This window comes from Ictalurus furcatus, chromosome 21 (genome assembly GCF_023375685.1).
Source record: "Ictalurus furcatus strain D&B chromosome 21, Billie_1.0, whole genome shotgun sequence".
Classification (NCBI taxonomy): domain Eukaryota; kingdom Metazoa; phylum Chordata; class Actinopteri; order Siluriformes; family Ictaluridae; genus Ictalurus; species Ictalurus furcatus.
In genome coordinates, this window is record NC_071275.1 from 13,717,847 (window position 1) to 13,730,839 (window position 12,993).

General features: G+C 39.4%; 2 protein-coding genes across 3 annotated transcripts in view; both read left to right on the top strand.

Moving 5' to 3' along the window:
- Positions 1–552: 552 nt before the first annotated feature.
- On the top strand, positions 553–10,160 carry tmem183a (transmembrane protein 183A). Its single transcript, XM_053652607.1, has 8 exons — positions 553–963; positions 1,199–1,288; positions 1,627–1,794; positions 2,620–2,779; positions 4,126–4,306; positions 5,431–5,511; positions 5,687–5,842; positions 8,798–10,160. Exons 1-8 carry the CDS (start codon positions 900–902, stop codon positions 8,981–8,983), a joined length of 1,086 nt encoding a protein of 361 aa, XP_053508582.1. The 5' UTR covers positions 553–899; the 3' UTR covers positions 8,984–10,160.
- A 565-nt stretch (positions 10,161–10,725) lies between these two features.
- Positions 10,726–12,993, top strand: part of tfeb (transcription factor EB) — a 47,997-nt gene continuing 45,729 nt past the window's right edge. Inside the window, exon 1 of one of the 2 annotated variants that reach the window (XM_053652604.1) lies at positions 10,726–11,009. The gene's annotated coding sequence lies outside the window, so the exon portion shown is untranslated. The other variant, XM_053652606.1, reaches the window with a different exon arrangement.

Here is a 12,993-nt window from a genome sequence, read left to right on the forward strand (position 1 = left end):
AGGAGTGGGACTGAAATAGCGGCCCCTCACGGCGCCCCCTGGTGGCAGCCTTCTAAAACTGCGCCAACTGGATTTTCTCGCATCGCTTCTCCTGTAACCTAAATAACAATATATTTATATATTTATATATTTATATCAGGGGCGTGGCACGAGACGTCAGGGTGTCCGGGTGGCAACTGCTATACTTGAAATAAGCATTGCATTCCCAAATCTGACCTCAAGTCATATGTCTGACGGATATATTACTGGTGTGCATGACTTAATAGATCATCTCAATCTCTTGTTATGGTTGATCAAATCCACTGAGTATTAGGGAATGGAGAACAACCGTAAAGTCGCGGTAGTATTGACATTATGAAGTGAAAGGAACAAATCTGATCTCTTATAATTAGACAATCAATTTGAATCTAAAAGTTTCACAAGTTTTTAAAATACATGCATTTGGAATTACATTACTTTGGCTACTCGGGACGTTGTAATTTATGTTTTCTCCTTTTATTATTATTATTATTATTATTATTATTATTATTATTTATATTATTAATGTTGTTGTTTTTTATTTTATTTTTCTAAAATTGGCCACTCCTTTAACTCAGTCTCCTATAATACAAATCCTCAGATGACGTAATCCATAATGCATCGAGAACGTGATTATGAACAACCGTCGCTCATTGGTCGCCTGTGCTCGGACGTAGCGCGCGATCCAATCATCATCACGCGAGAAATCCGAACTATCGCGTGAAAATCCGTGAGCGGAAAGGTTAGTTCCATAATGGCTGAAGATCCCGGAGGAGCTTATTTTAATTTCTCTCTCAATTTTCTCTGTTTTCCGTTACCTCTGCTGGAAACATGGCAGGGCACGCAGTCACGGTAGACAGTCACAGGCTCGCGTCGTCGTCATGCCCAAGAAAGGGAACAGAAAACGGCTGAAATTTCGAGCCGACGATGTTTGCTCGGAGTCAGGTATTATAGCTAGCAGTCAGTGTTAGCTAGCTGGCTATTTCCCCGCAAAACAGTCTTACAAACGCGGATAAAATAAGCTCGGGATTCTTCAGCAAATCCCGTTTAACTAGTGCATTTAAACGGTTTGACATTTGCTTTATGTTTTTGAACGTAACTGTTTAGGCTACATCATTGATCTGGTCCTGAAACGGAAATGTAACTTCCGGTCTGTGTTGTCATGTCACTTTGATTACAGTAACGGTGGCTGACTATGCCAATGCCGATCCTGCCGTTGTCAAGTCTGGAAGACTAAAAAAAGCTGTTGCTAATGCGTTTGAAAAAAAGGGTAAGACACAAGTTAATAAAGGAATCTGAATCTCAGTGTAAACCAGTTCTCTGACCTCTAAACTCGTGCACTAGTATAGTGAAGTGCAGGATGATTCTTTCTAGTGATTCGATTAATTCAGTTTAACGAATCGAATCTTTTCTCACTGATTCATTTAGTTGAATTTCAAAGATGTGTTTGGAGGGGGTGTGTGTGTGTGGGGGGGGGAAAAAAGTGTCATTTTTAGTTTGCATACTGCAGACTAGCTAATAAGGATCCAAAGGATAGTTTTTAAATGTTAACGTTTGATCGTTAACTATTTTATTTTTAAAAGGTATTTGTTGATGTCTTTGCTTCAGTGAAGCTGCTGTGTGGGCTGGAGGCTTCGCAAGATCCTGTACAGGAAGTTCTGTCGTCAACAGCCGATGTAGCTAAAGATGTGAATGACAGCAGTGAGGAGCTGGACTCTGAGGAAGGTGACGGAGAAAGCAGAGGGTCACGTAAGAAGAAGAACAAGAGACGCAAAGGTAACGGTGCTTTCATCACTGTGCCACTAGCCAGGACTTGCAGTCTATAAGCATAAACGAGTGTGTATAGTGTAGAAAAAGAAAGAATGCTCGGGAATCGTTTTTTGTAGAGTAAATGGAATGACTCATGGCAATTTGCCTTCGGCTTAAAAAAAAAATGTGTGAAAGGTCCTTATATTGACAACTGCATAGAACTGCAAATAAATGATTGCTAAAGTGCTGTCTAGTGCCTAGGCAGTCATTTTTTTTGAGATTTTGAGAGAGCAGAAATTGGCACAAAATCAATCAAACAAACTCCGCAATATTCGGAGGAGCTTGCAGTTTTACCAAATTACCACAGATTTGGGCCAAGATGCATCATGTGACGTCATCACGTATTCAGCCAAAGCCCACTTCGATTCACGTGCTTCCAACATGAGTACAGCTAAAAGGTCTCATTTACCAACAAACGTCACTGCAAAAGACCGTGCAAAACAATTTGGTGCAATTGCAATTTCACCAATTCAAGTAGTTTTGTGCAAAAAAAAAAAAAAAACATTCAGCAAATTGCATCGTAAATTTTTTCGGGGGGTGCCACACAAAATCACGCATTTTTGGCTGCAACGGTCACACAAAAAAAAAACTCTGCGAAATCCTGTATGGACTGATCATTGGGGCCTTAACAGTATTAGTGAAAGATCTAAAACTTTCACCATTCTGCTAATCAAGGACTCTTTAGGCTGCTAAGGAAGTAGACATGCAGAGGTAGTTGCAGTTGATTATTTTTTATTTATTTATTTATTTATAATTAAATGCCTGCCTCATTTTGGTGTGGGTGTGTTGCAGAAAATGGTGAAGGTGCAGATGGGGAAGAGTATCCCATTGACATATGGCATGTTCTTGCTGCCTACATCCGGCCAGAAGATGTCTGCAGGTTTGCACTGATCTGTAAGAATGCCTGGACAGTCACATGCACTGCAGCGTTTTGGACAAGACTGTATAAGAGGTAGGCCAATCACAGCAAATTAACATTCTCTGTGTCAGTCATATAGATGACATAATGTATGATCTTGGTGTGCCTTTTATTTATCACCAGTTTTAGTGAAGCTGTTTATATAGAGTATAAATAGCAAATTTTTACTGTGGAATAGCAATATAGTTTTGTAGCAGAAGTGAGTAGAATGTCTCTCAAAGACCAGATGTTTATAAGCTTTATCATTTTAAGCAAATTATAATACCAGAAACTTTTCTTGCTCAATAAAGGTACCATTTCAGCGAGATGTAGAGTCAGATTGTTCATGGCAGTGATGTAATACACACAGCAAATTGGACTGCTTTCTGTTAAAGTAAGCGGTAGGTTTCTCTTCAAGAACAAAAGTTGTTCAGCTTTCTGGCAGGAGAGGCGGTTCCTCTTCTCACCAAGAGCATGAGATGCTGCACTGAATAGTCTCTCGCTCTCTGTGCTGGTGCTTGGGGCAGATAAATACTTTCATGCAATCCGTGCAAGCAATGGAAAATGTAGCTGCGCTTGTTGTGGCACAGCTGTGGATTGGGACGTTTTCCTGTAGAATCTTGTCAAACATGTCAGGACGTGAGGGAGTTTGCACCTCATCACTTGCACGCACGCACTGTTCCAGAGAAACGACGTTTGCTCTATGCTGAGCACCGATCCCTCAGCAGATACATTCATCATCTCCAGCTCTTCCTGTATCATTTCCAGTGCATGCTGCTTTTTCTCCGTGTCAAGGTAATGTTCTTTAAATCGTGTATCTAGTAGTGTTCAATGCAACGATGACCGTCGGCTAAATTGAGAGTGAAAACTGAGCATATAGTTTCCGCTCATGTTTTCGCCATTTTTTTTCTCTCTTTCAGCCAAAAACCGAAAATGCCATTTACAGTCGAAATTTTCAGCGACTGAAATTTCGGTTCATCCCTAGCTGATAGTATAATTAACACAACTTTGCTGTCCCCTGGGTACTATTGCAAACATTTTCCTTAAATTAGTTGAGTTGGCCAATGTATCTAGAATGGTCTGTTTTCCTTCAAAATGTCTGACTTTGTTTATTTTCTTTGAGTGTGAATCATGCTGAAACTGGTGGAAGAAATAGGATAAGTTTTTCTTTCTTAATAATGCTTGAGAAATAAATCAGTCTTGATTTCTGAACATGAAATATTAGTCATAATCTTTCTTTTGACTTATTTAAATGAAGAAATTTTTATTCAGTTGGCTTTCATTGTGTGTAGGGGTAATTAAATTCTTACTGAGTGCCTTTTTCCTGTTTTGTGGTTGAAAATATGATGTGCTCACTATAATCATTAACTTGTATTCTTTTGTCTCTCTCTCACTCTTAGACACTACAGTCTTAATGTGGACCTCCCTCCTCGCCTTCAGCCTGGCTCTCTTTTAAAGATGCATTGTCTCCGTGCCCGTGTAATTCGCTCCCTGTTTCATCTCTATGAGCCGTTCAGCCTCCGGGTGTCCAAGAGTCCACCACTTCCTGAATCGACTCCAAGCACACTTCTCAATTCCAAGGTTAGCAACAGAAATGATGCCACTGAGCGGATGTGAGGTGTAAAAACACTCTTTACTAGCTATACCTGGTATAGGCAAACTAACTAGTCTAGCTGGTAATGAGGAGGTTGTTTGCCTTTGCCTCTGTAGCTTTGGAGGCAGAAAATCAACTTGACTGTATGCAGCCACAGTGGGTTAATAATTCCTTAGATTTATACAGTGCTTTTCTAGGCACTCTAAACACTTTATGTTGTATGGGGGGGGATCTCCTCAACCACACCCAGTATGTAGCATCCACCTGGATGATGCGACGGCAGCCATAATGCGCCAGAACCCCCACCACACACCAGCTATTGGTGGAGAGGAGAGGAGAGTGATGTAGCTGATTCAGGGATGGAGATTATTAGGGGTCCATGATGGATAAGGGCCAACGGGGGACACCGGGGTGATACTCCTACTCTTTTATGATGAGTGTCCTGGGATTTTTAATGACCACAGAGTCAGGACCTCGGTTCAACATCTTGTCCAAAAGATGGTGCTGTTTTTACAGTGCAGTGTCCCCGTCCCTATACTTGGACATTAAGACCCACACAGACCACAGGGTGAGCACCCCCTGCTGGCCTCACAAATACCACTTCCAGCAGCAACCTTAGTTTTCCCCAGGAGGTCTCCCATACAGCTACTGGCCAGACTTGACCCTGCTTAGCTTCAGTGGGAAATTAGGCTGGAGCTACATTTTTGAATGTCCCAAAATTGCCAATTATATACTTTGAGCTCAGCATGTTGTAATTCTAGGTTTCAAAATGTATACACTTACTAATGTTTCACTGGCAATTTGTCCTCCATGGTTTTTTGTTTGTTTGTTTTTGTTTTTGTGCTCAACCCAAAATTTAACCTGATTTGTGAAAGGTGAAAAAGCACTAGGCCTCATTCGAAGCTGTTCTGAAAGCTTGGATGTTTTTTCGACATTGGAAGCACTCTGCTGTGACCAAGCAGTCAAGAAGAGTGTAAGGTGACCCAGGCAGGAGTGTTAAAATAAAATAAAATAATAATGCTGCCAGTTGTGAATAACCACCCTTTCTCTACACTGCATGAATAAAGATTATTATAGCATGACTTGTTCCCCTCTCCTCCCTTATTTGAAGTGTTTGCTGTTTTGGGTCAACAAAGTCTCCGGAACTAGAGCTGAGCCCATGTGGGAATTCAACTTCAAGTTTGAAAAGCAGGTATTTTTACACTCTTTACTAACATGTCTGTGAAGGTCATGAGTCATCCAGGTCACTCTCAACGAAGGCATTACTTGGGCTTATGACTTTGTGCTTGAAGTACTTTTGGATTTGTCTAGCTTGCTGCAAACACACTGTCGCAAGTGATGTTCACATCGCTGTCATTAACTTTCAGCCAACCAAGGTGAAAAATGGCTGTGCTCGGAGTCTAGTGCTGCCCAGGCAGTATAAGGATGTCAACACGAACCCAGACTCGGACTGCTACCTGCTCCGTGTCACCACTCTCAACTTCATCTTCACTTCCGTCGTCATGGGCATGACGCTATCCCTGGTCAGTGACACTACATTTACATGTACATTTGTCTGGTGCTTTTACTTGGGTTACTTGAGGCAAGACATACTTAAGGACTTTAAAACCCCACACTTCCACTTCTATGTGCTGTAAAATTGTAATGTAGAATGCTGTCATGATTGTCTAACCTGTACCAGCAGAGTGTTTGTACAGTAATTATACTTACGAGATAATCTGAATAAACACTGATATGTTTAACCACCGTCTCGCTATATGCTAATCTGATGCCTCCCGTGTTGCGTCAGTAAGGAATATATTTTGGAAGTTTGCACAGGCTGAATGAATGGAGGAGTCACAGGGTGGGAATAACACACGCTGAGGAAAGTGCTATCTGCCGCTTTCTGCATGTGTGAGCTCTCGGACACCTGCGATTGGCTAGTGTCGCTCTCATGGACAGGGCATAGAGAGTATGCGATCTCTCCCACCCAGAGAACACAGACCAATTGTCTTGCCTCTTGATCTCTACATTTTAACATCGGAGTACGCCACAAAGATGCACATAGAGCAGTCGGATTTATTTATTTGTTTATTTATTTATTTAAATTTAAAAATTACTGATGAGCCAATTGCCATATGAATCTGGAATGACTGACAGTTGCGTAGGTGTTTTGAACTCTCTGATATTAATTGACACCCCTGGAGGCCCCACCCCATCTCGCATGTAAAATATTTTAACTTGGTTTACTGTTCATGATATAATGAAATGATCAAATTATGAAATTTTCTAAATAAACTAAAATTTAAAAAAGCGAAATAGAAGCCTTTTCACTGGTGGTCTCAGACTTTTGGAACCCCCTATTGTTGAATAACAAACTCAATGCACTCTCCATTTACCTTGGAGGGAAAATCAAGACAAGAGCTTACTAAATGAATTTCTTCTTATTTGTTTACTTTTTTCATTGTCCATTTGCAGTAATGCATTTGAGCTGGCACAGACTTCACTAGTTTGTAAAACCTGATTCATGTTATATGTAAACATGCATTAATGGAATGGATAAGGCTCAAGGAAAACTTGACCTTTTGTGCAAAGCAGAGAACATGGTATATAACATCACAAATGTGCTTACATTTAAATAGGGACCTAGTAATAGTGTAGAATATGAAATTTGCATGATATTGAACCTTTTTTTTTTTTTAACATTCTTTGTTTAAAATATCTAAAAATTCTAAAACTTTATATTTATTTCACATTTTAAATTAAATCCCAGCTTTTCAATGTGGTCTTATTTCTTTGGACCACACTGTATATATTGAACACCAGTTAACTTTATTTGTTAGGGATTGTACTGCAACAGGCTTGACTGTGCTGCTCTGTTTTGACCAATTAACTGAAAAATTTAGGGCAACAAAAAGTGACTCTTGAACCAAATTTTTCAGTTAATTGGTCAAAACAGAGCAGCACAGTCAAGCCTGTCGCAGTAGAATCTTGAGTGTGCATGTGTACAGGCACTTTGAGAAATGAAATGCCACTCGTCTGTTTTGGTTAAGAGAGATTTTATCTCTCTCTCTCTCTCTCTCATATATATATATATATATATATATATATATATATATATATATCTCAATCTCACTAGAAAAGTTTATATATACACTTCCTTATTAATTGCTATACATAACATCTTTTCTTAGAATAGAAACTTTTCTAATGCAAACATTCCTAATGCAACGAATAGGAATGCTCCTGCATGTAACCTGTCTACATGTGAACTAAAACAGAAAAGCTGGTGCTGGTGGTTTCACACACAGGGTTATACTTTGTGTAATATCTAATATAATATAAATAAATGAAATGTGTGTTACTCACTGTCCAGTTTAATGGGAACACCTGTACAACTGCACACTCAATTAAATTGCATTTTATTTGTATAGTGCTTTTAACAATGCACATTGTCACAAAGCAGGTTTACAGAAATATATACATTTTAAATTGATCTCTAATGAGCAAGATAGAGGTAAGGATAGCATGGAAAAACTCCTGAGATGAAATGAAGAAAACTTGAGAGGAACCAGACTCAAAACACTATGCCTGTGAACCCTCCAGATCTGTTTGTTTCCCAAAGAAAAAAAAGCTGCAAATTACATTTATTTATTTTGCAGATGCTTTTATCCAAAGCAACTTACAAATGAGAAAATACAAGCAAATCATGCAGTTATCCAGTCAGCCACTCATGCAGATACAGGCAGTCCATACAGGATTTCGCAGTGTTTTTTGTGTGGTGTGTTTTTTTATTTATTTATTTATTTTTAATTTTTTTTTTTTTTTTTTCGGCTTTTCTTGCAGAAAATACTTGACTTGGCAAAATAGCTTTGCATGGACTTTCAGTGATGTTTGGTAGACAAGACTTTTTAGCTGTACTTTGGCTGAATGAGCATTGTGATGTCACATAATGCGTCTTGGCCCAAATCTGCAGTAATTTAGAAAAATTGCAAGTTGACTTGGCCTCCAGTTTCCCCAGATCTTAATCTGATCGAGCATCTGTGGGATGTGCTGGACAAACAAGTCTGATCCATGGAGGCCCCACCTCACAACTTACAGGACTTAAAGGGACTGCTGCTAACATCATGGTGCCAGATACCACAGCACACTTCAGAGGTCTTGTGGAGACCATGCTTTGATGGGTCAGAGCAGTTTGGAGGGTTTGGCATGTCTGGGTTTGAAACTGTACTGGATGTTAAGGGGTCATTTGCACTATGTGGGGCTGCATTTAAAAGGTTAACCTGACATGCATAATAATGTGTTGATATTAAACTAAACGTGGGTGGTTGACTAGAAAATACTTTCTTTTTACTTTTTATTTCCTAATCTCAAATCTACCCCCCCCCCCCCGCCTTCTGCAGGTGTCTCATACACCCATTGTTGATGCACATTTTATGTTTTTCTTGTGTCTGTAGAAAACAAAGTGCACTTACTTCCACTCTTTCTGCCTCTTTCAGTTTACCATAAATGTGAGCACAGACATGCGGCATCACCGGGTGCGCTTGGAGTTCCAGGATTCGCCCATACTCCGGGGAAAAAAGCTGCGAGGGGAGCTAGGTGTCCAGGTGGTGCTGGACCCTGTCCACAGTGTGCGTCTCATGGACTGGTGGCACCCTCAATTCCCCATGCCGTCTTGCGCTTAAAACTTCACATGATCCGGGAATGACGATTAAGGCGTGCTTCTATCATTTGCAATCCTTCTGGACTTTTCTTTTCTGACATTTTTAGTGTGCTTGTTTTGTGCATGAGAGCAGCTGAGTTCATGGCACGTCTACGTGCACAGGTCTTGTGGGTTTTAGGGTTGAAGTTGCTTTTTTATTATTATTATTATTATTATTATTATTATTATTATTATTATTAATTTTTTTTTTTTTTTTTTTTTTTTCCCCTTTTCTTTTCTTTTCTATAGGTTCCTCACACCAAGTCATTACTAGTCAAAGACTGGTTTCAGATTGATGTACTTTCTGAGGGTGACTCCCAGCGACTTTTGTGGGAAATGTATGAAAATTGTGTATTAGGTATAAGTGTATGAAAATAAGACATGAGGAAGCATGTTTGCTTGCATGCACATCTCATTTCTTGCTTGTATAAGCCCAGTCTATATTGAAACAAAATTGTTGTAAATGATTAAATATTGCAAAAAAAAAAAGCATAGACACCTAGACATCCCTGATTCACTGTATCCATGCAAAAGAGATTTAGAGGACAAACATTTGCTGTAGTCATCTGTAATCTGTGATAATTGTGATGAAGCAAGAAAAGTTGAAACTGCAAATCATTGCTGTTTAAATGTTAAACACAATTAAACCGGGGCTTATTTCCCCAACAATCTTCTGATACTCCTTTTAAATGTTCCTCTGAGACTTGTAAGTCTGTAATGAGCTCGGCAGAGATGGTTTTACTGCTTCATGTCTGGTTCACTGATTAATGTAAACTATTAAATTAACTTTCAGCTGTGTGTTAACTGTAGGGCCGTGGTGGTGGTTTAGCCTTTAGGACCATGTGTTTTGCAGTTGCAAACATGCATGCTACACTGGTTAAATGACGCGTGGAAGGATTTGTATCGTACAGAAGTTTTTGCATACCTGACCCAATGTTCATTGGGTCAGGTATGGTTTAATGTTTGTTTCTTTTTCTTTTCTTTTTTTTTTTGGCGGACAACTATTCTTTGGGTGTTAAAAGACTATGTCATTATTTTGCTCAGGGGATGATGCTTTGCAGTTGATTTAATTTCCTCAGTGGAAAAATCGGATGCTTGATATTGAATGTCAGGTCATTGAAATGTTTATTGTAATAAATATGACAAGTTCCAACCCTTAACATGAATATTTCCTCCTCTTTGAGTAGAGAAGGGGTGTGTGTGTGTGTGTGTGTGTGTGTGTGTGTGTGTGTGTGTGTGTGTGTGTGTTTTAAAGGAGTGTTCTATAAACAGAAGAAATTTATAGCAAAGTCAACGTAGAGTATCTGATGTAAACAGACTTACTTAAAATAAATGAAGTTAAAGCCTGGTGCGTTTAATGTTGACATTTCTACATTACTACTACAGGTTTTTTGTTGTAACTAAATGAAACAGATCTTTTATTGAGTAGCAGAGATCCTTGTAGCTTTGTATCATTTCATTCGAACACTTAAAAGATGTTTAATATGGAAGCATTTAAGCAACGCAAACGCTGCGCAACCCTAAAGAGAGAGAGTAAACACTGTTTGAGAATTCAACAAATATTTAATCTCTTGCTAGCGTGGTATTTAGTTAAATGAACTCCTACGAATGAAGCCGCACTCGCAGATATCAAGACGCGTTCGCTAACGCACTCGCTTGAGCGCGTGCAGCTCTTATAAAATACATGTTACGCCATGCACGGCTCGCGCGCTGATTGGTCAGGGCAGCTGTCACTTTCATGTGCCTACAGGTGACCGACCTACAGAGCGACCCACACCAACATCACGAAAACAAATAGCGGTGCGCCAAGGAGTATGACGACTTGAAATAATCGAGAGAGGGAGAAAAAAAGTCACACAGGGGACACTTTTTTTTTTTTTCTTTTTTTATAACCAGTTTCACTTCCAGGAACTGGAGGAGGAAGCGATACTGACACACTGCTTCACCGTCACCGAGCTGCGCGTCTCGAACAGCCGGGTTTTAACTTTGTACTTTCTGACCTTCAGCGGGTGAGTGATATTACTCCATACTTATCCATGTGTGTGCGTGCGGCGCGGCTTTCATTAACACGGGATACTGTTTAGCTTCATTTGGACTTCATTTTAGGTCAGTATTTAAGAGTTATTGTCTTGGGAATGTCTTTACGTCGTACTGAAAGTTGGTGTCAGATGTCATATCAGCCATCTCCTGTTAAAGAAGGCAGAGGAGAAAAAGAAAAGTCGGGCAGGAAAGTAACACAAGCTGACAGTATGTGCTACGCGCTGTTTACGTTATATTCAAGTCAATGCTCAAAGAGTTTAGCTTACTGCTGATAGGTATTCAAAACTGTTTGTGGTTGTTTTTACTTTATAGTTATTGTTTGCTCTCTTTTTATTATTATTATTATTATTATTATTATTATTTCTTTTTAAAAAAAAACCTTTTGGTAAATCTGAGTGAAGAGTGATACCAGAACACTCACTCTGTCTGTGTGTATGTATATGTATATGTGTGTGTGTGTGTGTGTGTGTGTATATATATATATATATATATATATATATATATATATATATATATATAATGTGTGTATGTGTATGTATATGTGTATAATGTAATATAATATAATATAAAATTATATATAATATTATATGAAATGTGTGTGTGTGTGTCCATGTTTAGTTTGTGATGTGCGTTATGGAAAGCAAGTTGTTCTACGCGTTCTGACCAATAGGAGGCCTTAGAGCGCTCGCGCGCGCGCGCAGATCAGCCAATCACGGCGTGGTATCAAGCACAATATGGAGCGCCAAGTTATTTTCGTCCGCCGGCTCAACCTATCCTTTGAGGGGGGGGACAACAACAAAAACTGTTAGCCCAGACTGTTTGACAAGACGCTTGAGTGTATTTATTAATGTACTTTTAAGTGTATTTGTAGGAAAATCTTGACCATATTTGCAGGGGTGGTGTTGAGGGGAAGATTTAAAGAGCATGAAGGGAAGGTCCTGAGAATGAAAACTGTCCAATGAGTGTTTCGTGCTTTAACATTTCAGTGGTCTATTATTATTAAAATTGTGCAGTAAATAAAGCCAGAAAATTTCCGAAGGACATGAACATGTCTGAAACTGCTGCCATTCTACTACATAGTGCACTGCTTTAGGAGTGTTGTCATTTTGTAGTGAAAGTATAGGGCACTACTGAAATCCCACAATGCTCTGCTTGGGGTTAGTGTCCAAATAATGCACCCTAGATCGTACTGAAACACCGTAATGGTGAGTAGAGTGTAGGGCCTTGTGTAGGACGGAACGTTTGCAATGAAAAGCTTGTTTCATGGTTGGCTTTTGTTCATATATGCTTCTAGATTGATTGTTTGGTGCTTTAAAAAATGTCCAGGTTTGGCGGTTGTAGTAGTGAATCTGTTTATTGAACGAGGTTTGGTCCTCGGATGCACTGTTTGTTTTAATCCCCCATTTACCTTTAGGTAGATATAAGGCTTTGAATTGAATTTAGTATGAATAATGCAAGCTGTTTGCGTCAAAAGGTTCAGATGAATCTTCGCTGTTGGTCACCACCATCTTGTGCAGAATCATATGCTTGTTTTTATTTATTTATTTATTTATTTGTTTATTGCTTTTTTCCACTTTCGCACAATTTTGGAACACTTGAGGGCATTTTAAATCAGTTTAAAGGTGAAATAAGATCCTTCTTTCTTCCCAGTGTGTCTGTTTGGCTTTAGTATGCATGTTGCATGGATCAAGGCAATACAAATCTATAAGGAGCAATGCACTCGGCACACGACAGGTGGGTTTGATGTTCGAAACGCACATTGACAGCGTTGAACGTGGTGACATGGTGCAGTCAGACAAAAGGTCCCTTCATAAGGATGATCAAACCTGTGTATATTCAGCCGTTTATTTAAGACATAATGTATGTTTGCATTATTGCACCAGCCAGAGTGACTACAACGCCTTTTTGGTTGAACGCAAACCACACAAACTACGCTAATCCAAAACGTGAAAT

Coding starts and splice junctions, on each gene's coding strand:
- tmem183a (XM_053652607.1), top strand. CDS start 900: ATGCCCAAGAAAGGGAACAGAAAACGGCTGAAATTTCGAGCCGACGAT. Junction 1,289..1,626: donor TAATGCGTTTGAAAAAAAGG/GTAAGACACAAG, acceptor TCTTTGCTTCAG/TGAAGCTGCTGTGTGGGCTG. Junction 2,780..4,125: donor TGGACAAGACTGTATAAGAG/GTAGGCCAATCA, acceptor TCTCACTCTTAG/ACACTACAGTCTTAATGTGG.